The sequence below is a fragment of the Caretta caretta genome, chromosome 2 (assembly GCF_965140235.1).
Source record: "Caretta caretta isolate rCarCar2 chromosome 2, rCarCar1.hap1, whole genome shotgun sequence".
Taxonomy (NCBI): domain Eukaryota; kingdom Metazoa; phylum Chordata; order Testudines; family Cheloniidae; genus Caretta; species Caretta caretta.
The window spans coordinates 255,208,686-255,234,620 of NC_134207.1; the positions used below are offsets into that span (position 1 = coordinate 255,208,686).

At 44.3% G+C, this 25,935-nt stretch overlaps 1 protein-coding gene across 7 annotated transcripts in view; it reads left to right on the top strand.

Annotated features, from left to right (window-relative positions):
* The window catches only part of PRKAG2 (protein kinase AMP-activated non-catalytic subunit gamma 2), a 386,915-nt gene that overhangs the window by 177,134 nt on the left and 183,846 nt on the right, over window positions 1-25,935 (top strand). The window contains exon 1 of one of the 7 annotated variants that reach the window (XM_048837550.2): window positions 534-1,143. The exons of the other annotated variants lie outside the window; for them this stretch is intronic. Within the exon in view, the coding sequence (XP_048693507.1) occupies window positions 1,050-1,143 (94 nt within the window). The 5' untranslated portion in view covers window positions 534-1,049. Of the gene's footprint in view, window positions 1-533; window positions 1,144-25,935 lie in introns of those variants that run through there. 7 annotated transcript variants of the gene reach the window in all.

The following is a 25,935-nucleotide window of genomic DNA, read 5'->3' on the forward strand; positions in this document are numbered from 1 at the left end:
GAGCCCTTACAGGTTTGAGATTTCTGCTTTGCATTGTTTTATAATTTTTGTTTTAAAAGTTCTGCAAGATAGATTTCAATTAAAGTAATCTGTGTTAGAAACAGTTGTCATAAGCTCCCTTTGTTTTGTAGAGAGCAGTGCACTGGCTGAATGTGGGCAATCTATCAGAACCATTTACTTGTGTACAGTGCAAGGATATTTGGAGAGAGTGCAAGTTGCTACAGAAATGTCTACCATGCAGCTCTGTCTCTAGTTTCCAAAAGATGACCACCTTCCTTTTAAGGAACTGGCAAGGCCTCATTCCCTATTAATTCATTAGCTGTTCGTCCTCGAGGAGCCTGTCGTTTCTTAGCTCATCAATAGACAGCCGTATGATTCTGTCCCTGCAAAGACTTAGGACACATGAATCAAAATAGTTGTGTGATGTCATGTCATACTGTGAATGTGCTCTGGCCAATTGGTGCCAAGAATTGTCTGTACCGGGGTGGTTTCCTTTTACAGTCTTTTTAAAGAGACATCATGCAGAACTGCACATGACAATTCCCTTCAAGAGGGCTTGTGCCTCCTTTGCATATTTAGTATTTTTTACAGGGGGGAGCTTATCAGCTAGTTATTGACCTCTTCTGCATAAGCTGATCCACTGGTGAAATTCTGTTTCAGCCTCTGAAGCTTTCTGACTGCTTAAGGATAAGAACTGCCGCACTACAGGCTTTTGAAATTCTCCTGATGTCCACAGATATTTTCAGAATAGTTACTGTACAGTAAGAATTAAGATCGAACTGCTTTGGGCAAAGTTCAGCTACTCTCTCTGGATCTGATTGTCATTAAGATGTGATCTGAAGTCTCTTTCAGAAATTCAGAAGCTGAACCTTTTCCTAACCACACGTTGTTTCAGCTGACTTTTTGGAATATCTTATTTTTGCCCCGTTTCCATTTTATCTGACTTATTTTCCTGCCCCACTCCACCTTTTGATCAGATCTGCTCTTTCTTCTTCTTCGATATCGGGTATGATTGACGGCTGCTATTGCTTTGGTGCCTGCCGCAGCTCATGAAGCGTTTTGGCAGTCTTAGAGGAAGCAAGAAACGAAAGGACCAGGGGAGAAGCTCTGAGAGGCGCAAATCTGAACCTCATGGCCTTTTAGGTAGGGAATTTCTGTGTTACCCCTCAATACGAGGATTAATTATTTTTTGGGATCAGGCATTGTGGCTGTATAAAACAAAGAGCAACCTTCGGGTCCCTAATCCTGTTGATTCAATTGAGTAACTGTTGTGGGTAGATATTAATGGGGTCATTTATACAGTATTTTGTACCTGATGGGAAACGCTAAGTGAATTCCTTTAGTATACATATAAAAACCTATGAAGAACTAATCTTCCAAATTATTTTTTTTTCAAAGTTGCTTTACAGTATTCAGATTAAACTGTGTGAAATATATCCTGGCAGGCCTGATGACTGTAAATTTCAAACTAGGATTCTCTCTTTAAAAAAAGAGAATTAAATGAAGTGCTAGGTTAGTAAATATTTAAATAATATAATTGGTAGTTAAAAAGGGAAATACAAGAGTCTTCAAACGAAGTGCTACCTCCCATAGGCAACTGCTGTTTTAAACCACATCTTTCAAGTGTCCTCCCGCAGTTTCCAGTTCAATTATATTTCACCTTTAGTTAAAGACCAGAACTCCACTAGGTCACTTAAAACAGGTTAATCATGGAACAAATGCTGAGTTCTGTTTGGGTATTGCACTGGGAAGCAAATTTCAGGTAAGGCTGAGTTGGCCAGGAAGTATGGGGTATTCTGACGTTGGACGAAGCATCACATATGTTTCCTGAGAACAGAATAGGATCTCTGCTGATTTCTGCCTGACAAACAGCAGAAAGCTATAATTGAGTAATGGGAATGAATTTCCTGCATTACCTTGTGGTGGGATTGTTGTGCACTGTGTACTTTCCAGTAAAGCACAATTGTGCTGAGAAAAAAGAGAGATACTGACCTGGCACTATGGCACTTAAAAACAGTGTTACCGTCACACTGAATCAATAAGATAAGTACAGAGTTCAGTATGTCTAACTGGTTAATAACCCTGGCCTGATTCTTCTCTCATACTGGTATAATTCAGGAGAAACTGAATTGGAGTGACACTGGTATAAAACTAGTGTGAGAGAAGAAATGGGCCTTGTGGGTTGTATATGGAGTTTTAGTAACTGTTTTTCAGCATTATTTACTCTTGTCAATAAACAGAAATGTTACTACTTCAAGGTGTTTTTTAAGTTTGTTTTCAATTAATTTGCTCTGTTTTTAAAGTCTCTCTCTTGCCATTGGTGTTCCTTGTTTTTTCTGTTACTTCACAACATTCAACACTGCATCAATGTAAATCAAGCATGATGCTGCTGGAGTCAGTGGAGTTGCACTAATGTAAGGCCCATGTAAATGAAAGGAGACCGAAGCCTTGAGAATTTCATAGCGGGGTAAAATGTGAGATCTAGTAAAGGGAAAGCTAACGTTGCCCCTTATGCAGGAGTTAGGCCCACAGAGGGCCCAGATCAACAAAAATGTTGGACCATTCCCAAGCTACCAAAGGAACCCCCTGGGCTCCCTGACAGGCAGCAGTGTGGCTGAGTCTGATCTGTGACAATTTCAGCCACTGCCTCCCCATCTTCCCTTGGTTGACATTGTGACATAGGGTGTTCAGGGTCCATGAAAGGTTCTGGGGGGCACCTGAAGTCTTGTTTCTGAAGCAGTTGGCTGGCCAGCAGCACCACTTGCCATACCCAAACCCACTGTAGCATCTACATTCCCTCTGAATGTAGGCCCCAGGTGCAAGCACCCAATGTTAATCCTCCCCTGTGCAGGAAATAATTCAACCTGCAACAACAACAATTGCTATAAAAACATTCTAAACCACAAGCGTTACAGAAACAGAGGTTCAAAAAAGAATCAGATAAGTGAATGGAGGATAGGTCCATCAATGGCTGTTAGCCAAGATGGTCAGGGATGCAACCCCATGGTCTGGGGGTCCCTAGCCTCTTGTTGCTAAAAGCTGGGACCAGAAGACAGGGGATGGATCACTCAGTGATTGCCTGTTCTGTACATTCCCCCTCAAGCCCCTGGCATTGGCCACTGTCGGAAGACAGGATACTAGGCTAAATAGACCATTGGTCTGACCCAGTATGGTGGTTCTTATGAAACAGCCAAAAGGGAAAGTACATAAACATTTACCTCCTTATTCCTACCCTGTCCCATCTAACTAAAGTGAACTGAAAGGTTTCCGTGGGTATGAAAGAGCCTAATGTTCCTCAGTGATGTGAGTTGTGCAGGCTATAAAACAATAGCTGGCCTTTCTAGTTTCTGACCATAATTGCTCTCATTAATTTTGCTGTGTAGCCCATCCTGGTGGTGTAGAGACAGAATTAGATGCTTGTTTACTATGCAGAATTTCCATCAGCAATATTTAAAACATGGCTCACATTTGTTCTCTGTCACTTTTGTATCATGAATGAGCTGCAGGTGTCTTTCCAAAACCTGACCTCAGATCACAAGGGTAGGAAAAAAAAGGTCAGATGTGTATGTTATACTGGCTTCCTCAGAGTAGCTGCTGCTGTTGTGATCCTGGAGGAATCTGGATTCTTTTCTGGAAGCAGGTTAACCTGTATGAATGTCTTTTTCTTCAGGATGGCTTAATTTATTAAAAAGCTTGCATTATTTTCTGAATTAATCTTTACCAAAAGGACTTTGTTTTTATAAAGCACTGGCCTGTACTAAACTCATCCTGAGAGGCACTGAACACCTTCAGCTCTTATGGCAATCGAGGGTGTTGAAGAGCTTTTTGTTTGTTTTTTGTAAGAGCATTTGTAACAAACACCCGTGGTGGCCCATCAGGTGCAGTAATGCAGACTGGTGCATTCTCTTGAGCTTCTTCTGCTGTCAGGGAGCAGGAATTAATTTTAGAAATATATCCTATGCTTTTAGAGCAGTGTGGTGCGGGTATAGCTATGCAAATACTGTTGGTGTTAATGGGGTTCATGCAGGGCACGCCCTCCTCGCCACCTCAAACTACTCATTTTGTCTTATGCCGTGATTGTTCAGACTCACAAGGCTCAGCTTCTTTTCCCCCTCTTTTTCTAAGTAGAGATGGAAAAGGCCACGAGGTTACAAACGTATCGTTTTCCATGCCAGTTGTCAGTGGGCTGTATTCTGCCACCACTCCTCTTGTTCTGAACTAACTGAACTCAGAGTTTCTGATTTTCCTTGACCTCTAGTCATAAAATCTTTTAAAGAAAGAAGAGAGGCCTCTGCCCATCATAAGCTGGGGCATACTGGTGGCTTCTTGCCTTGTTACAGAAGCCACCTTTGGGGCTCCTGCAGCTAAGATTATTGTGCCTTTTCTTATGTGCATCATTCAAGCTAAACCCCAGAATAGGCCTAAGCATCTTCTCCCAGGCTGAGAGAGGGACGTATTGTGGGAGAGAGGCTTGGCCTAGTGAAGGGGAGCAGAGAGGGAATTGTGGGATCCCTGGTTGCCCATTTAGAGCAGCTTTAAAATCCCTTTGTGCCAACTGAGCAGTACAAGGGGGTTATAACATGAGCCACAATATAACACACACAGATAGAGAAGATGAAGATAAAGGGAGCAGTCGGAATAGAGGCTTAGACAGAGCATTGGGTGTGAATGAGGTGCGAGTGAGGAGGAGACACTGCACTTTTATGCATAAGAAGAAGGGAAGGTAGTGCAGAGATTCAGGAAGCAGGGAAGATATGCTCTGAGTATGGGGAAAGGGAGATGATTTTGGCAGCTGTGAGGCATGTAGCTGTAAGAAATTCACCCTGCTTCTGGCTCACTCACTTAAGGAAATCGGTGACCTCCCCCCCCCCCAACCTATCTGTCAGTTACATCATTCAGGTTTCAGAGTAGCAGCCGTGTTAGTCTGTATTCGCAAAAAGAAAAGGAGTATTTGTGGCACCTTAGAGACTAACAAATTTATTTGAGCATAAGCTCATCCGATGAAGTGAGCTGTAGCTCACGAAAGCTTATGCTCAAATAAATTTGTTAGTCTCTAAGGTGCCACAAGTACTCCTTTTCTAGTTACATCATTGTCAGCTCTTGGTACAGCCTGCAGTGTTGTAAATAGATCAGCTCTGTTACTTTTCTCAAGGGGACAGTTTTCAGCCAAGATGAGGCTAATATCCGTGCCCTTTAAAGGACACCATCTGTTCAGTGAAGGGTTGAACAACACATGCAAAAGATTGTATAGGTGTTGAATAGGAGTTTTCCTGCCCTGTCAAACTCCGTAAGTGCCCAACACAGAAGCATCTCTGCTCTTAGTGCCATTGTAGAGACACCTGCACAGATAGGGAGCGCGGTCTCATTCCAAGGCAATTGGTCACAACTATTCATTTTGAAATCCACCAGCTAAATCTAAACTTCTGCTTGCTAGGCTGCTCCTTGCTAGGCTGTTCCTCACCTCCATATCTGGGCTGTTGCCCCACAGGTTTGCCTTTGTAACTTTCAAGAGGCTAGGCTGAAACTTATCATAGATAAGTCCGGTTCTCCACATCTGGAAAGAAGGCGACAGGGGAATTTCAATTTTTCAACATTGAGGAATGGGGAGATATCAGGATAGGACAACCTGCTACACCCCTTCCTGACCACTAGGCGGCTCTGCTGGTGAGGGTCACCTTTCACAGTCTCTGACTGTAAAAGGGGAGGGAGACAGTTCCTTCGTGGCTGAGCGGAGGAGGAATTTAAAGGGACTGTATATTCCAACATGCAGTAGTAGCCGGCAGCTCTGTGCAAGGTGTGATGCTTCACTTCCATGGAGATTGGAAGCAGATGAGGAAGACAAAACCACTTGCACAGGCAATCCACCAACAAAGGTAAAATAAGTTGTAGAAGCATTTAAGGGCCTGACCTGATCTCTCACCCAGAGAGTGCTCTGCTGGAATCTCCACAGCTTCAGGGCTGCTCTGTATGGGACCAGAGGGAAACAAGGACCTGCAGGAAGCCATTCAGAGCTGGCAGAGTTATTTGTCAGTTCATGGTCCTTCCATTCAGACTATTGGAGGCCCCTCAGGTGTTAACCAAGTGCATGGCGGTTGTTGCAGCCTTTCTCCGCAGGCACCAGGTGCAAGTCTTCCCATACCTAGACGACTGGCTCATCAAGGGCTGATCTCGAGCCCAGGTGGAGGAACTCATGAACCTGGTGTGTGCAACGTTCCTCAGACTTGGTCTCATCCTCAGTGTGGCGAAATCGACCCTGACTCCCTCTCAGAGAGTAGAATTCATCAGGGCCCTCTTGGACTCCACCCACGCCAGGGCATCCTTTCCTGAGTCTCATTTTCTGACCCTAAGTGCCATCATCAAAGGTCTCCATTGATTCCCCACCACGACAGCCAGAACTTGCCTAAAATTGCTGGGACATATGGCAGCTTGCACATACGTAGTGCAGCACGCAAGGCCGTGGCTCTGCCCTCTCCTGGCATGGCTGGCTCAGGTGTACAGACCGAACTGGGACGCTCTGGACAGGCTGGTCACACTCCCCCTTAGATTCTTGAGTCCCTTCAGTGGTGGCTACAGCCACCGGTAGTCTGTATGGGAGTACCTTTCTCCAAGACACAGCCGTCACTCACTAGTCACGGATGTGTCGGCGCTGGGGTGGGGAGTGCACCTGGGCGACATCAGGACTCAAGGCCTCGGGTCCCAGACGGAACTATCACTGCACATCAACGTCAGGGAGCTACGAGCGGAGCATCTTGCTTGCCAGAGATTTCAGGCCCATCTTCAGGGCAATGTGTATCAGTGTTGACGGACCACACCACAGCTATGTTCTGTATAAACAAACAGGGTGGGGCTCACTCCTCTCCCCTGTTCCAGGAAACCCTCAAACTGTGGGACTTTTGCATCGCCCACTCGATACAGTCAAAGGGCTTGCAAAACGAACTAGTTGATCGCCTCAGCAGGTCCTGTCATGGCCACGAATGGTCTCTCTGCCCGGACATCATCAGCAGTATCTTCCAAAGGCGGGGCTCTCCCCAGGTAGATCTGTTTGTGACATGGAACAACAGGAAGTGCCAGCAGTTTTGCTCCTTCCTGAACTACAGCTCGATTGCAGATACCTTTCTCCTGTTGTGCACGGGAAGACTGCTGTACGCCTTCCCACCCTTCCCTGTCATCCACAAAGTCCTCTTCAAGATCTGGCAGGGCAAAGCATTGCTGATTGTCGTAGCACCAGTGTGGCCCACCCAACACTGGTTCTCCATGCTGTTAGACCTCTTGGTGGACACGCCCACGTCCTTGCCCATGATTCCAGACAAATTTGACAAATTCCAGACGTGGACAGATTGGAGAGAGTCCAGAGGACAGCCACAAAAAGGATAAAAGGTTTAAAAAACCTGACCTGTGAGAAAAGGTTAAAAAAACTGGCCATGTTTAGTCTTGAGAAAAGAACATTGAGAGGAGACATAACAATCTTTAAATATGTTTAGGGCCATGGGCGGCGGGTATTGTAAGCATGGGTAGGTTGTATCTTGCCAAACAGCCCCCAGGCCAGGCCTCCTCTTGCGGTTTCCAGAGCGTTCTGCCTTGGCTGGCCCAGGCTGGCTGGCCTGCCTCCCACAGGGAGTCAGGGCAGCTGGTGCTGGGGCCACCCTGCCTGGTGCACCAGGGCTGGTTGCACTGCCTGGAGCACCGCAGCCAGGAGTGCTGCCTCCCAGTGCATCAGGGCTGGCTGCTCTGCCTGGCCGCTCGGAGCCCTGGGGCTGGCTAGGAGGGCTGCCGCTCAGCTGCCCATGTTTAGATCTGTTACAAAATGGTCTGTGATCAATTGTTCTCCATGTCCACTGAAGGTAGGACAAGAAGCAATGGGCTTTAATTTGCAGCAAGGTAGATTTAAGTTGTATATTAGGAAAAGCTGTCTAACTATGTGGGTAATTAAGCTCTGGAATGAGCTTTCAAGGGAGGTTGTGGAATCCCTGTCATGAGAGGCTTTTTAGAGCAGGTTAGATAAACACTTGTCAGGGATGGTCTAGGTTTACGTGGTCCTGCCACAGCACCACGGGCTGGACATGAGGTCCCTTCTAGCTCTAGTTTCTATGATTCTATAATCATTTTAAAAAACCCCAACATATGTATATTTGACTTACTTTTGGCAGTGTAGGCTGAATGTTGTTTCTGAAAGAGAAGGAAACAAAACCAGATCCTTGGGTATTCAAACCCAGAGAGATTGTGAAACAGGAGGAGATCAGGTAAAGGAGTCTAGACAAGAGAGAATGAGTGAGATTTAAGGTGAGATGGATGAGGAGCATGGAGCAACAACACAGAAGGAGGAGAGGTATTTATTGGGAAGATGCCCGAGGGAGATAGATGCATAAACAACATTTTCCTGAAAGGAGATAAAATCTGTGTATTCTTCTGTATAATGATACTTGGTCCTTTTGAAGTGTAAATGAATGAAGCTTCACAATATCCCCTATGAGGTAAGGAAATTTTATTTGTATTGCAATAGCACCTAGAGTCCCCAGCCAAGGATCAGGACCCCATCATGCTAGACACTGTACAGACATATAACGTAAGTTAATAATAGAAAGACGTATTATTTCTATTTTACAGATGGAGATTCTGAGATTCCGTAAAGCTAAGTAAGCCTTGCCAAATTCTGCTTGCTTGCTTACCCAGGGCCAGTAATTATATTTTTTTAGGGACTAGTAAAATGTCATTAGGCTGATTTTTTTTCCCCATCATCATTATGGTAATGATAAAAGAGAGGCTGTTAAATTTTGTGCCTGCGGTGATACTTTTCATGACTATCTTGTAAGGTGGGATTTAGTGATTTTCCCCAAGTCAGAGGCAGAGCTATACATAGAACCGAGGAGCCATCACTATCAGTTTCTACGTCTGACTACTTCCTCCTTCCCCTAACCTTCTCCTCACCCCTTACTTTCTGGTGTACAGACCAAATATCTGTCTGCCTTTTTAATGAATATATTGAAAGGAACAAAAGGGTGAAGCAGAGATGGCTTGAACATGAAATCACAGTTTGAAGAATGAAGCCTGGGATTTCATCACACAGAATGCCATAGAATTAAAATTGATGTTCCAAGAGCCAGTGGCATTATAGATTTTAATGAATGTCTGAGTTTATGGGCTCACCCCATTCCCTAGTTTAATGTTGGTCTCTTTTTCCCCCCCATTTGTAATTTTCAGGGCCTCTGACTTCTTGATGAATAGCTGTTTTAGGAGTTATAATTTCTAAATCAACCTTGTGTTTGCTTTGACCATACTACACCAAACCATTGTTTGTTTATAGAACCTGTTTCATGCATCTGTATCACAATGCTTTTGCAAGAAACTAAAAGTACATTAAAAAATTTCACAAACTGAACCATTTCCATAGCCTAAAATCCCACACGCAGATAGCATTTATATTGTTACGTACTTTGTTACATTAGAAATCTGTGGTTTTGGACCATCAACTCCCTGGTCATGGTTCTAGTGAGCTGTCCAAAAGAACAATTTCACAGCATGTTGTTAAAAGAACATAGTTAGTTTTATTGACTCACTAACCCCAGGAATTTTTGAATTCAGCTACTTTTCATAAGTTTGCTTTCACCTTATTCCTGTTCAGATTTGAAAAAAGGTCAAGGATTTGTAAGCATAAGAAATTCTGGCAGCCAGATTTAACTGCTCCTAATTGTCTTGGATATTTTATTCTTACCAAAGAGTTGTGCTGACACCTAGAGCCTTTTCAGTCTGTAGAGGTACAGTACTGGTCCATGAGATATTGCTGTGCCTTTGGCACTTTTGGTTTGTATGGTAGAATTCTCACTGCAGGCAAAAGTCACAGAACCTTAGTTGGCTTCAAAGACATAGCCAGGCAGTGCATCATACTACTTTGTAAATCTATTATATGGCTTTACAGATTCTTGCAATCAGATGGTTCCTTTTCCTACATTGCTTACTTTGATGAAGCAATTGGGATGTTAGCCTGAGGAAGGACAGCAGTACCCTCCATCATTTTTTCAAAGATTTTTCATAGAGTCAGAAAACAACCACCATCTCCTGGCATCTTTTCAGGGTGGTGGTGAGGAACCTGTAGGGACATTCAAAATGACAACAACTGAACCATTCATCTTTTCCTAACACACCCCACTATCCCCACTGTTTTCAGTATGGGTAGCGCAACAGAACAAAATAATACATACAGGACTCTGGGAGCAAACTCCTGCCTTTTTATGCTGGAGACACATCTGAAGAGAAGCAGAATGGTGTGTGACTTCTCCAAGCTGTTCTCCCAGCACACAGCATCATGGCCAAGAGTAACGGGGAAAGTGGGAGGAATGCATAGTAAAGTGCAGCACACCACAGCATGGGTACCAGAGTCCTTGGGGGCTTGGCCACATCCCCTTGGAGCCCTGAAGTGTTGGACAGTGCAGTAATAATTGGTGTTCTGCCCTTCTGCTATGAAAGTGCACTAGTAGGGAAGTTTACTGTGCCCTCCACTCCAGATCACCCAAATATCAGAGAGCAAGACTTGGCCTCTACTGTGCATTCTCTCATTCACAGGCTGGGAAGGAATTCAAGAGCTGACACTATAATATGTGCAGTGCTGTCCATGGAATGTAGATGCCAAATCCTTTTGCAGAATCAGAGAAACAGTAAACCCTAAGGGGAGACTAATGGCATATAAACCAAGAATTAGTGTACAGAAGAGTTACATCAAGATGTAGGTCTTTGATATACAGCACAATTTAATTTCATTACAGATTTTGATATGGATTTATCTTCCACACAAACTGTTTACCAAAACTCTATACAGTATTACTGCATGTAATGCGGTTACAAATAAATAATACATGACTGTAGAATGAGAGGAAAATTTTAAAAAGTAGAGACAAAAGAGAGAGTACATTTTCAGACTTGAAACGAGAGGGGAAGTCAGATAGATGCAGAGACAAAGGAAGCTTGTTCCAGATGCTAGAAGCCTGAGACAGGAAGGTTCTTGCTCCAACAGCAGCAGGAGAAGTAGAGTTCAGAGTCAAAGATGGTGCCAAGCTTAGGAATGGACATTGGGAGCAGATGGAAAGGCTGAGTTGAGGAGGGTGACAGAGAAGTTGGGATGATGTTATAGGATGCTCTGTTTGTCCAAGAGACACGGTTATGACTGGATGCAGTGGACCTCAAAGAGTGGTTCTAGTAACCAGGAAGTACTGGAGTAAGAGAGTGTGCTGGCTGTGCCACTTTTCTCCTGTGGGTGGCGCATGTCTGGCTGTGCTGGTCTTGTGCCACCCAGGGATTCTCTAGCACTTGGTGAATCCTCAGGCAGCCGGTGAAGCTGGTTTTGCAGTTGCTTTGCATCAGTGGACTAATGCAAAGCAGCCATCATGGGAGCCCAGATCTGGCCCTACATGTTCAACACGAAGAAGAACAGGCAACACTGAATAATTTGTATTTATTGAGATAGCAGCCTCTCGTAGGTCAAGAAGGAGCATTGCTTGCTGGGACTTGTACAACCTTCAAAAGGCACCCCATATTATAAAAGTTGCATTCTGTCCCATTTCATGCAAATTGTGTCCCCCTGGGGGTCTTGGAAGATGGCCAATGCAGCCTTATCTGAGCAAAGTTTGGGTGTTTCTGAGCCACGGTCTCACATAGATTACTAGCTTCAAGAATTGCAGTAGGACTTGGTTTGTATCAGCTAACTGTCACTATAGCAACTCCTCACTTACACCACTCTGTATACTAAAAATAGATCACCTTGATCCTAGGGAAAGAAATCAAGGAAAATCAAAGGGGCCCATGGAATGTGAAAGATGTAGAGTCAAGTGATTGACATCAGGATGGAGTGAAAAGCAATTTAGCGTTTGAAATGTTATAAATAAGCTACACTGTAAATGAATAGCTGAGAGGAAGGAGCCTGTTTAAGTAGGAAACCCCAGCAACGTCATTGTGTCTGAAAACCTAGTACAGAGCATAAACCACCTTTTACTGGAGTAAAAAGTTTGCAGTTATTACTGAGCATGTGGGGGACACTGATTAATCTGTGGGGTGCTGAATAGATTTGTTGAGAGATATAAAGATCTTCTTCTTCGAATAGTCAAGTCTGCAGCATTATCCATGGCCCTGGTACCCTCAATATGCTTTTGTGTAACGTAAAGTAAGTTATCAAAATCCCTACTCACGGGTGGAACTGGCACTTGTATCCATGGGGGTGTGTTACGGTTCTTATCTTGAAAGATGCAAAGTCAAAGGTGCCGAGTATCATCTGCTCCCACTGAAGTGAATGGAAGTAGAGGGTGCTCAGTACCTTCCAAGACTACATCCAGTCTCCTACTGGGAAAGTCCAAATGATACTGGTGGGTTTTTTTCCCTTCAGTCCCAGGTAGGTGCTTCAGACTGAATGCAGTATAATAAATCTGGTCCTTGAGGATATTCAGGATGCAGTTCCGTGATTATTTGCTGTGAGGACAGGGTAACACAAAGTACAAACCTTATTCCAAAGTTAAGAGTTTGCAGCACAGCATCTTTGATGGATGAATGAAATGACTGGAAGAGAAGAGATCACGGACTGTACAGTGGACAGTCATGGGACCCTTAATGTTGATTTTCAAAGTCTTGGAACACTGGGAAAGGTCCAGAAGACTGGTAAAAAGCAAGTGTTGTGCCAATATTGAAAAAGGGTTAGTGGGATAACCTGGGAAAGTATAGGCCTGTCAGTTTGACATCAGTCCTGGGCAAGTTAATGGAGCAGCTGATAACAGGACTCGAGTAATAAAGAATTAAAGGAGGGTAATATAATTAATGCCAATCAACATGGGTTTATGGAAAATATATCCTGTCAAACTGACTTTGATTATTTTTTTTTTTTGGATGAGATTACAAGTTTGGTTGATAAAGGTAAATAGTGTTGATGTAATATACTTAGGCTTCTGTAGGGCATTTAACTTGATACTTTGTGACATTTTGATTAAAAAGCTAGAGAGAAATAAAGTTAATATGGTACACATTAAATGATTAAAAGCTGGCTAACTGTGATAGGTGTTAAAATGTAATTGTAAATGGGGAAACATCATCAAACTGGTGTGTTTCTAGTGGGGTCCTACAGGGATTAGTTCTTGGCCGTGTGCTATTTAACATCTTCCAGGTCATTAAAGAAAAAAAAAAAAAACATAAAATCATCACAGATAAAATTTGCAGATAACACCAACATTTAGGGAGTAGTAAATAATGAAGACAGGTCACTGACAGAGGATCTGGATCATTTGGTAAGCTGGGTGAAAGCAAACAGTATTTGGTTTTCATATGGCTAAATGTATACATCTAGGAACAAAGAATGTAGGCCATACATACAGGATGTGGGGGCTCTATCCCTGGGAAGCAGTGTCTCTAAAAATATTTGGGGCTCATGGTGGATAATCAAGAGAACATGAGCACCCAGTGCTACACTGGCCAAAAGAGCTAATGAAATCTTTGGAGGCATAAAAAGGGGAATCTTAAGTAGGAGTAGAGAGAATATTTTACCTCTGTATTTGGCACTGGTGCGACCTCAGCTAGAATATTGTGTCCACTTCTGGTGTCAACAATTCAAGAAGGATGTAGATAAACTGGAGAGCAATCAGAGAAGAGCCACAAGAGTGATTAAAAGATTAGAAAACATAATTTATAGTGATAGACTCGAGCTCAATCTGTTGATCTTAACAAAGAGAAGGTTAAGGGGTGACTTGATTTCAGTCTATAAATACCCACATGGGAACAAATATTTAATAATGGGCCTGTCAGTCTAGCAGAGAAAGATTTAACATGATCCAATGGGTCGAAGTTGAAGCTAGACAAATTCAGACCAGAAATAAGGCATAAATTTTTAACAGACTAATTAACCACTGGAACAATTTGCCAACGGTTGTGGTAGATTCTTCATCACTCACAATTTTAAAATCAAGATTGGGTGGTTTTTTTTCTAAGAGCTCTGCTCTAGGAATTATTTTGGGGAAGTTCCATTGCGTGTGCTATTCATGAAGTCAGACTAGATTATCACAATGGTCCCTTCTGGACTTTAGATCTGTGAGAGTATGTGGCACTCATGAAAGACCTGAAGAAGAGCTCTGTGTTAGCACAAAAGCTTGTCTCTCTCTCTCTCTCTAAGAGAAGTTCATCCAATAAAAGATATTACCTCACGCAGCGAAAGTTGCTGATATTCTGGGACCAAAATGGCTACAACAACACTGCATATAACTCATGAAAGGGTTAATTTAGCTTTCGGATGCTGCCGAAATTGGCATCGTATAGTCAGGATATCAGTCAGTACAACTTTCTTTTGATACTAAAGAGCCAGCTTATTTTTTTTTTATTATTAAATGATCTTTCTTGCACCTGCAGTTTGCAGACACAATTGAAATTGTACAAAGACGTACAATCCTTATACAAACTAAAACCGTTACCCACTGAAATGGTCCTGTGGTATAAAGTCCAGTGGATTTACAGTTGGGATGAATTTGGCTCAGTATATCCACCATTTGAGGAGGGGCAGCTACTTCAAAGTGTACACTTGGAAGAGCTGCTCTAACATACACAGCCACTAATGGGAAGAAAATTAAAGTTAGAGCAAATGAATCTTGCCTATCATATGCCAATGTTAAAAGCCCTTATGCTTTTATAACTGTATCTTCTAGAGTTGTTAGTTTACGTTAGTGGAGCTGATATTGATACATAAAGCAAAAGGGAAGAATTCCCACAAGCATGGGAGCTGCTGCCAGCAAAACTTTTGAGACCAATTTCAGTATTCTGATTGCTGCTTTTATCCACAGCTTCAGCCTTTGCTCAGAGCAGCAGATTGGGTGGCTGGTGCACAAATAGGATCCATGGACCTGCAGTGATACCGTGTGTAGCACAGAATACACCTGCCACGTTCTCCCTAAAGAGTTTGTTAATAGCTGTCAAATTTCCCCACCTCATGTGGGTGGCAAGGCCTAAGTCTGGTAAGATTAATCTGCACTGTCCCTCCAGAGTCTGGTTCTTCTGTTGGGCTGTAATAAAAACCTTCCTCTGCTCTCTGGGGTCAAAGCAGGTGCCAGCTCTGACAGATTTGTTCTTGTTACCTTGCTTTCTGGATTGATGCCCAGCATTTCTCTGTATCAGCCGGGTTCTCCTTTAAGACTTGGGGAATGTAATTTCTTGTATTAGTAGTAGATCCTCGGGTTAGGTGACCGGTTTATTCAGTCTACAAAACTGAGCCTACATATAGCAAGTTGGGTGTGGCAGATGCAGGGGTACTGCCTTTCAGGTGGAGAAACATGGCAACCTGCTAGGAGACAGTGCTACACACGGGGCACGATTCTGCTCACAAATGTAAATAAGGAAGTCAGTGGAGTTACACTGGGGGTAAAGCCAGCGTAAATGAAATCAGAATTGGACTAAAGGAATAAAGATTCCAGGTTCTAAGTCAATGTAGTACTGGTCAATGGTGTTACTGTGGTTGCCTTAGAAAGTGAAATTTTTGTTTATCCACAGAACAAGTATTACCCAGACAGCTGCCTACAAACTTTGCCACACTACCCTGCCAGTGTGTCTCCTTCCTGGAGGGATGACATTGGTGTAAGAGATGAATTCATTTAGAGCGAAGTAGGAAGTAGAGCGAAGTAGGTCAGAGGACTGAGAACTGGGAACTTCCTGAGTTCTGGTTCTAGCTCTGTCAGTGTATCAGTATGTGAACATGGGCAAGTCATTTAAAGCCGGATTTTCAGCACCTCTGAAAATGAGGGTCAAAGTTCTCAAACATGGGTACCAAACATTAAGCTCTAGCTTCATGTTTAGGCACCTAAAGGAATGGCATGATTTTTCAGAGGTGCTAATTACTCGGTAGTTCCTGCTGAAATCAGCACTTCGGAAAATCAGGTCATTTATTTAGGTGCCTAAATACAGATTTAGGCTTTTTTAAAATCTTGGCATAGGCCCTTAACCCCTCTGTACATGGTATTCATCTCAAGCAAAAGGATGTCAATACATGTCTCACCGAGGTGTTGTGAGGGTTAGTTAATGCTAATAATGCTTTGTTTTTATTGAACTCTTGTTCAATTGTAGATACTTTAAAAAGGTGGTATCGTTAACATTTTATAGATAGAACTACTTACGTCCAGAGAGCTTGTGACTTGCTGACAATCAGAGAGAAAGGTAGGTCTAGAATATGGATCTCCTTATTCTGATCCCCTAGACCACAGCCTCCCCCTCCTACCCTCAAAATACTTTGAGACTTAGGTAGCAGGTGCTGTAAGAGTGTAGATCTCACAACCAATTTGAGCGTTTTTTGCCCTGGTTCCTAACAGTCTTCCCTGAGGTTGGCAGTTGTGCTTCTGAGCCACTGCTGGATAGCTTGACAACAGCTACCTGCCATCAGTATTCAGCTAGCCCAAGGGCCAAGCAGGGTTCAGTCCTCACCACTCTAGATCATCTAGTTTGACCTCCCGTATAGCCCAGGTCATAGAACTTCCCTATGGAATGCATTTGGCAGCTGTGAGAAGAAAGCATTCCTTGGCTTGTCAACAGGATTAGGAGAGTGGTTTTCTAGGAGTAGCTATGAATATTATGGGGATAGAAGGATGGACAAAATTGAACAATATTAGGATTGTGGCTTTGGTTGGTTGGGTTAGCTCAGTAGCTAGAAGAAATTGTGTTGAGAGAGAGCAGAGAGCAAACTGTGGGGATGGGGACCTACAGTTAAAAAAAATAGCTGTGAAATATGGAGCCATTTATTTATTAAGTACTTCCTCAGGCCTGCGTCAAACTATCTAATCAGTTTTTGTACATGTCAGCAGCACATCCATAATAAGAAAGTGCTGTGTGGCATTGTGTGAATTGGAATTAGAGACGTGATAATCAGCTGAACTGTTAGAGATAATGTAAAGGCTTCATGGCATACGCTTGCATTCCTTTAGCCAGGGAAAAACCTTATATGTGCAGATGAGTTGCATTTTTTTCAAAAACATTCTTAACATTGTTACATTCAGTTTCTTGGCTGATCCCATAGGCTCCTAATAGTTAAATCCCAAGGAGCACATCCGTGGTTTCTAACTGCAGGTACATGTCCCTGGGATTGCATCCATTGGTGTAATGAATTCACTGGGATATGTCACCAGTAGTGTGGTGATTGACAATCTAGACTCCTCCCCCTGCCTGATAAACCTGTGTGCTGGGTCCCTGTGCTGCTCATTCCCATCTCCCATTCCTTTATGCATCTTCCAAGCTTTTGGAATAAATAGTCAATTTTTAACATGGCAAGAAGATAACTGTGGGGTGTCAAGGATCTGTACCACAACTGGTGTTAATATTTGTGCTGTTTGAAAAAGGAGGGGGATTTATACGGAAAACTTGATGTTTTTTTTTTCCCCAGAAATTTGAGTACTGAAAAATTTAGCTAAAACCAGAAATATTTCTACTGAAAATGCTGTTGCTATGCCTCATGGGAGTTAAGGTTCAGGTACCTCATTCTCCTTGGTGGGCCAGGCTCCAGAGCAGATTACAGCTGCCATGATTTAGCATGGTCTTCCTCTTGAAGAGAAGAGACAGTGAATTCTGGGAGTCCCCGGCCATAGTGCATTGTGGGAAATGTAGTATGGCTGGGGAGCCTAACCCTTAGAAAAGAGAGGAAATAGAAGGCAACCACCCTATAACTGCCACGATGGTAGTATTTCCAAGTCAAAATGTTTACAGTGAACAAAAAAATCAAATATTTCTAAGGAAAGCAGTTTGATTGAAATGCAGTTTTCCATAAAAAAAACCAGCAGTTTTTTGACAGAAAATTTTCAACTAGATCGAGTTGATACATTTATAAATGATCTGGCAAAGGGCAGAAACAGTGAGGTGGCGAAATTTGCAGATAACTCAAAATTACCTACGTTAGTCAAGACTTGAGAAACTTCAGAGGGACACACATCTAAATAATTAGACTAGGAAGAAACTTCCTCTATGGGCAAGTTATTCCATAATGGTTCTTGCACCTTGCTCTGTAGCATCTCATACTGGCTACTGTCAGGATATTGGACTAGATGGGACAACTGGTCTGATCTGGTATAGCAGTTCTGTGTTTCAGTTGTCCTGTGCTTAGCTTTAGCTGTGCCAAGACTACAGGCTGCAATCATACTTGCTGCAGAATGCAGCCTTATATACACCACTGTCACTGCACAAGGAGTTGCAGCATTACTCCTGGTGGAATTCTGCACCACTGCCCAGTGCAGAATTTTGCAGAAATTAACGTGCACACAGAATTTCCTTTCCCCCACAGAAATGGGCTGTAGTGCTGCTAGCCACCACTAGGAGCCGCTGGACTCAGCAGAGCCCAGCTTGCACATAGAAGCCACTGCTGGTGGGAGGGAGAGGGAGCTAGAGGGTTCCTGGCAGCTGCAGTTCCCAGCATGCCCTGAGGGAAGGAGAGGGCAGCCTGGGAAACTCTGTGCAAGCCTGGGACCAAGCATCAGGCTGTTTCTCCCTCTGGATCCCTGGGCTTGGGGGCGGGGAGGCGGGCGGAAGGGGGACTGGTGTCTGGGCAAGGGGGGCCACGCAGCTGGGCTCTGGAGGGGAGGGGGTGTGAGTATCTGGGCTGGAGGGGCGTGGCTGGGCTCGGGGGTTGGAGGTGCAGGTATCTGGGCTGGGGGCCCCCCGCAGTTGGGCTCTGTGGAGGAGGGGTTGTGGATATCTGTCTCCCCCCAGCTGGGCTCTGGGAGATGGGGCAGAAGAGGGCAGAAAAACAAGAACTGGGTTGTTGGAGAGGTTTCTTTAACTCTCTACTCCCAGGGGAATTTTTGTGTGTGTCTGTATTGCAGTGATCTCCAACCTTTTTACACCCAAGATCACTTTTTGAACTTAAGGGCAACCCAGGATCTATCCTGCCCCTTCCCTGAGACCCCCCCATTCCCTAAAGCCTCACCCCACTCACTCCATCCCCCTCTCGCTGTCACTCACTCTCCCGCACCCTCACCCACTTTCACTGGGCTGGGGTAGGGGTTTGGGAGGGGGTGCGGGCTCTGGACTGGGGCCGAGGGGTTCGCAGTAGGGGAGAGGGCTGTGGGCTGAGCCTGGGGCAGAGGGTTGGCATGCAGGAGGGGGTGAGGGGTGCAAGCTCTGGGACAGAGTTTGGGTGCAGGAGGGGGCTCTGGGCTGGGGCAGAGGGTTGGGGTGCAGGAGGGGGTACAGGGTGCTGGCTCTGGGAAGGGGTGTCAGGGCTGGGGCAGGGGGTTGGGGTGCAGGAGGGAATGGGGGTGGTGGCAGCTATGGGAGGGGGCTCAGGGCTGGTTTGGGGTGCTGGCTCTGGAAGGGGGCTCAGGGCTGGGGCTTGGGGTGCAGGACGGGGTCAGGGGCTCAGGTGGCTGGTTCCAGAAGGGGGCTCAGGGCTGGGGTGCAGCTTCCCACCGGGCAGCACTTATCTCTGGCAGCTCCCAGTTGGTGGTGCAGTGTGGCTGCTGCTAAGATGTTAACGTAATATCCCTCACAACATGAATGTTAGAAAAGAAAATATTAATATTTCCATTTTACAGATGGGGAACCTAAGATACAGAGAGGTGAACTGATGTGCCCAAGGTATAGAAGAAAAGGAGTACTTGTGGCACCTTAGAGACTAACCAATTTATTTGAGCATAAGCTTTCGTGAGCTACAGCTCACTTCATCGGATGCATACTGTGGAAAGTGTAGAAGATCTTTTTATACACACAAAGCATGAAAAAATACCTCCCCCCACCCCACTCTCCTGCTGGTAATTGCTTATCTAAAGTGACCACTCTCCTTACAATGTGTATGATAATCAAGGTGAGCATTTCCAGCACAAATCCAGGGTTTAACAAGAACGTCTGAGGAGGGGGGGGGGGGGGGGAGGAAAAAACAAGGGGAAATAGGTTACCTTGCATAATGACTTAGGCTTGAATAGAGACTGGGAGTGGCTAAGTTAATTGTATCCAATTTGCAAATGAATTCCAATTCAACAGCCTCTCGCTGGAGTCTGGATTTGAAGTTTTTTTGTTGTAATATCACAACTTTCATGTCTGTAATCGCGTGACCAGAGAGACTGAAGTGTTCTCCAACTGGTTTATGAATGTTATAATTCTTGACATCTGCATTTAGCTGTATGGAGTGGAAATCTATCAACTGCATGAAAAAACTTGTACAGATACAGACAGACATGATCTTCCTTTCCAAATGCAAACAGATGGACATCGTACCAAAAGGACTGAAGGTAAAAAATCCATTACAATCTACATACCACACAGACTATGCTGACAGCTTGTGCCACACACTCTCAAAGAAACTGCAGAACCACCTGATCAACATCCTCTACAGCAAACAGGGAAAGGTTAAGAATGAGCTCTCCAAAATGGATACTCTCATAAAAAACCAACCTTCCACACAAACTTCCTCATGGCTGGACTTTACTAAAACTAGACAAGCCATTTACAACACACACTTTGCTTCTCTACAAAAGAAAAAGGACACTAAACTTTCTAAACTACTACATGCCACAAGGGGCCACAGCAACGGTTCCCTCAACCCACCCAGCAATATTGTTAACCTATCCGAATATACTCTTAGCCCAGCAGAAGCAGCTGTCCTATCTCAGGGCCTCTCCTTCTGCCCCTCTACCCCCATGAACATGATACAGTTCTGTGGTGACCTAGAATCCTATTTTCGACGTCTCCAACTCAAGGAATATTTCCAGCATACCTCTGAACAACATACTAATCCACAGAGACCTCCCTACCAACACTACAAAAAGAAGGATTCTAGGTGGACTCCTCCTGAAGGTCGAGACAGCAGACTGGACTTCTACAGAGAGTGCTTCCGCCGACATGCACGGGCTGAAATTGTGGAAAAGCAGCATCACTTGCCCCACAACCTCAGCCGTGCAGAACACAATGCCATCCACAGCCTCAGAAACAACTCTGACATCATAATCAAAAAGGCTGACGAAGGAGGTGCTGTTGTCATCATGAATAGGTCGGAATACGAACAAGAGGCTGCTCGGCAGCTCTCCAACACCACTTTCTACAAGCCATTACCCTCTGATCCCACTGAGAGTTACCAAAAGAAACTACAGCATTTGCTCAAGAAACTCCCTGAAAAAGCACAAGATCAAATCCGCACAGACACACCCCTGGAACCCCGATCTGGGATATTCTATCTACTACCCAAGATCCATAAACCTGGAAATCCTGGGCGCCCCATGATCTCAGGCATTGGCACCCTGACAGCAGGATTGTCTGGCTATGTAGACTCCCTCCTCAGGCCTTACGCTACCAGCACTCCCAGCTACCTTCGAGACACCACTGACTTCCTGAGGAAACTACAATCCATCGGTGATCTTCCTGATAACACCATCCTGGCCACTATGGATGTAGAAGCCCTCGACACCAACATTCCACACAAAGATGGACTACAAGACGTCAAGAACACTATCCCCGATAATGTCACGGCTAACCTGGCGGCTGAACTTTGTGACTTTGTCCTTACCCATAACTATTTCACATTTGGGGACAATGTATACCTTCAGATCAGCGGCACTGCTGTGGGTACCTGCATGGCCCCACAGTATGCCAACATTTTTATGGTTGACTCAGAACAACGCTTCCTCAGCTCTCGTCCCCTAACGCCCCTACTCTACTTGCGCTATATTGATGACATCTTCATCATCTGGACCCCTGGAAAAGAAGCCCTTGAGGAATTCCACCATGATTTCAACAATTTCCATCCCGCCATCAACCTCAGCCTGGTCCAATCCACACAAGAGATCCACTTCCTGGACACTACGGTGCTAATAAGCGATGGTCACAAAAACACCACCCTATACCGGAAACCTACTGACCGCTATGCCTACCTACATGCCTCCAGCTTTCATCCAGACCACGCCACACGATCCATTGTCTACAGCCAAGCTCTGCGATACAACCGCATTTGCTCCAACCCCTCAGACAGAGACAAACACCTACAAGATCTCTATCAAGCATTCTTACAACTACAATACCCACCTGCGGAAGTGAAGAAACAGATTGATAGAGCCAGAAGAGTTCCCAGAAGTCACCTACTACAGGACAGGCCTAACAAAGAAAATAACAGAACGCCACTAGCCGTCACCTTCAGCCCCCAACTAAAACCCCTCCAACGCATTATTAAGGATCTACAACCTATCCTGAAGGATGACCCAACACTCTCTCAAATCTTGGGAGACAGGCCAGTCCTTGCCTACAGACAGCCCCTCAACCTGAAGCAAATACTCACCAGCAACCACATACCACACAACAGAACCACTAACCCAGGAACCTATCCTTGCAACAAAGCCCATTGCCAACCGTGTCCACATATCTATTCAGGGGACACCATGATAGGGCCTAATCACATCAGCCACACTATCAGAGGCTCGTTCACCTGCACATCCACCAATATGATATATGCCAACATGTGCCAGCAATGCCCCTCTGCCATGTACATTGGTCAAAGTGGACAGTCTCTACGTAAAAGAATAAATGGACACAAATCAGATGTCAAGAATTATAACATTCCTAAACCAGTCGGAGAACACTTCAATCTCTCTGGTCACGTGATTACAGACATGAAAGTTGTGATATTACAACAAAAAAACTTCAAACCCAGACTCCAGCGAGACACTGTTGAATTGGAATTCATTTGCAAACTGGATACAATTAACTCAGGCTTGAATAGAGACTGGGAGTGGCTAAGTCATTATGACAGATTTCAGAGTAACAGCCATGTTAGTCTGTATTCACAAAAAGAAAAGGAGTACTTGTGGCACCTTAGAGACTAACCAATTTATTTGAGCATAAGCTTTCATGAGGTACAGCTCACTTCATCGGATGCATACTGTGGAAAGTGTGGAAGATCTTTTTATACACACAAAGCATGAAAAAATACCTCCCCCCACCCCACTCTGCAACTGGTAATAGCTTATCTAAAGTGATCACTCTCCTTACAATGTGTATGATAATCAAGTTGGGCCATTTCCAGCACAAATCCAGGGTTTAACAAGAACGTCGGGCGGGGTAGGAAAAAACAAGGGGAAATCGGTTACCTTGCATAATGACTTAAAAAGAAAAGGAGTACTTGTGGCACCTTAGAGACTAACCAATTTATTTGAGCATAAGCTTTCGTGAGCTACAGCTCACTTCATCGGATGCATACTGTGGAAACTGGTTAGTCTCTAAGGTGCCACAAGTACTCCTTTTCTTTTTGCGAATACAGACTAACACAGCTGTTACTCTGAAAGGTATAGAAGGAGACCCAAGATTAGAATTTGTTCCCTGATCGTAGAATCACCCTTAAACCTGACATTTCAATATCCAATTATACACCTTTCTGAAAGGATAGTGAGATTGCAGACAGGATTATGTTGGACCGCATGGATTGTGTGATACACAACCTGTCATTTTGGGCTATGCTGCTGCTCTGCTGCTTCATTTTATGTATGTTCATATCATACGGCTCATTTGGTCTACTTCATGTCTGAGAAGACTTGCATGCATGCACGAGTGGCTTCCATTTTCTTCAGTGTCAGCTGTCTGCCTGCACATCCAAGAACTATGTTTGAGCCACAGTTATCTTTCTTGCATAACTGGCTACAGCTCTCCTTTTAAGTACCCACTTCACCTGGCCAGCTGTATTTACAGGGGTTTTTGTTCATATCTCCAGTGCAGATAGTTGTGAACAAGAATCCATAAGAAAGTTTATAACTGTGATACACAGGGCTGCAGCTTTCTTTTTGCTGAATGGAGATGTCTTTATTGTTGGTAATATTAGTAGTTACCTGGCCCATCCTTTGTAATTTACCAACTCCCACCACCAGGAGCAGAAAATCTAAGAATATTTGAAATAAAATTTAATTTCTTTCTTTCATTACTTATTCTTTTAATTAATTCCTCTGTCTTCATTCATTTATGTAAAGGACCATGCACATCTGTCGTACAAAGTAACAGCTAATAATAGCAGTAATAACACATTTCATTCAAGCTCCAACAATGCTGTGTGGATTTGAATTTGCAAGGTGCTAAGCACTGTGACCTGGATTCTGCAAAGCATTTACACACATAATCCCAATAATTTCAATTTTCAGAGGAACAGCCGTGTTAGTCTGTATTCGCAAAAAGAAAAGGACATCTGATGAAGTGAGCTGTAGCTCACGAAAGCTCATGCTCAAATAAATTGGTTAGTCTCTAAGGTGCCACAAGTACTCCTTTTCTTTTTGCGAATAATTTCAATGTGACTGTGCTCATGCTTAAAGTTAAGCATATACTGGACAGGGCACAAGTGCTCAGCACCTTGCAGGATCTAACCCTGTGTGCACAGGGCCAAATTCATCCCCCTTGTAACTCCAAGGACTTCACTGGTGGTTCTCCAAGGATGAATTGGGCCAGTGTTTTTCATCTCTGAGTGGCTATTCTCTGGGAATTCTTGAATGTATTTGGAGACCTGCACAACCCAAAGTAGGATGCTTGTGGCTAGCTCTAGTATGTATAAACATGTAATCCATCATGACCATGTACAGGGCATGCACACATTGCATGCTTGTGAGCAAAAATAAGAGTTTTTCCATGTTGCAGCTTTTTAGTCTTGACCAGATGTAAAATAAATGTGGTAGATTGTAGTCCCCATGATAAGCAGCTGAGAAAAAGGTTTCAGAGTAACAGCCGTGTTAGTCTGTATTCGCAAAAAGAAAAGGAGTACTTGTGGCACCTTAGAGACTAACCAATTTATTTGAGCATGAGCTTTCGTGAGCTACAGCTCACTTCATCAGATGAGAAAAAGCGGACTATTTTAACCGCAGGCTGTTTACTTAGCAGATAGAGACTGACTTGTCAAAAGAAAGGAAAAGATAGCAAACTGATTTGGATGCTGATAGTTCAGAGCTGGGACCATCTGTAAGCCTGGAGGGCCCCGGGGCCTTTTTTTTTCTCAAGACTAAACATGCCTAGTTTTTTTTAACCTTTCCTCATAGGCAGGTCTTCCAAGCCTTTGATCATTTTCATTCTTTCCTCTGAACTCTCCAGTTTGTCCATATCTTTCTTAGAGTGAGGCGCCCAGAACTGGACACAGTGCTCCAGCTGAGGCCCCACCACTACCAAGTAAAGCAGGACAATTACCTCCCAGATCGTACCTATGACATTCCTGGTAATACAACACAGAACGATATTAGCCTTTTGCAAGTGAATCACATTGTTGATTCATTCAATCTGTGATCCACTATAACCCCCACATCCTTTTCAGCAGTACTAATGTCTAGTCAGTTATTTCCCATTTTGTAGGTGTGCATTTGCGGTCAGGTGTGATACCCTGCCCTGGTTTCCCCTCACCTGGAGTATAAGCAAGTCTAAACAGGCCTTCAGGTACTATGTACACTGCCCCTTCCCCCCTCTTTGAAGGGTCTCATTTATTAACAGAAAAGGCCAACATATAACATAAACAGACCTTCACCCCAGTGTCTTAGCTGGGAGACCGAGTTAATTGTAGAACATTTGTTCCCACCTGAATCCACTAGTAGCCTTTGTCCTGGCTCTTTACCAGCAGGGCACTCTCAGTTCAGATTTCTATCCCTGGAGGCTGGAGCCAGGTCTCTTACCATTACCTGGGTAGAATCCATCTCCAGAGCCAGAGGGGCATGGAGATCTTCAGGGTAACACATAGTTCCTGACAGGCTGGGCTTCCTGCTTCTGTTTGAGAAATCCCTTTACTGAGATCCGGCCTTCTTGCGGGCCTATCTCTAGAAAGACAGCTGGGGGGTGTTCTCCAACAGGTTCCCTGTCTCCAGGAGCAGACCTCTAGGCTCCCTGCTCTAGTAAGCTCTCCTGGGAGCTCATATCTTTGGGACAGGAGCTTCCTATCTCCTCGGGAGTGCTTTTGCTAACTGAGCATGGGTAAGATTTTTATTAGCTCCATGTTGTTGTTAGGTCAGCTTGTTTACT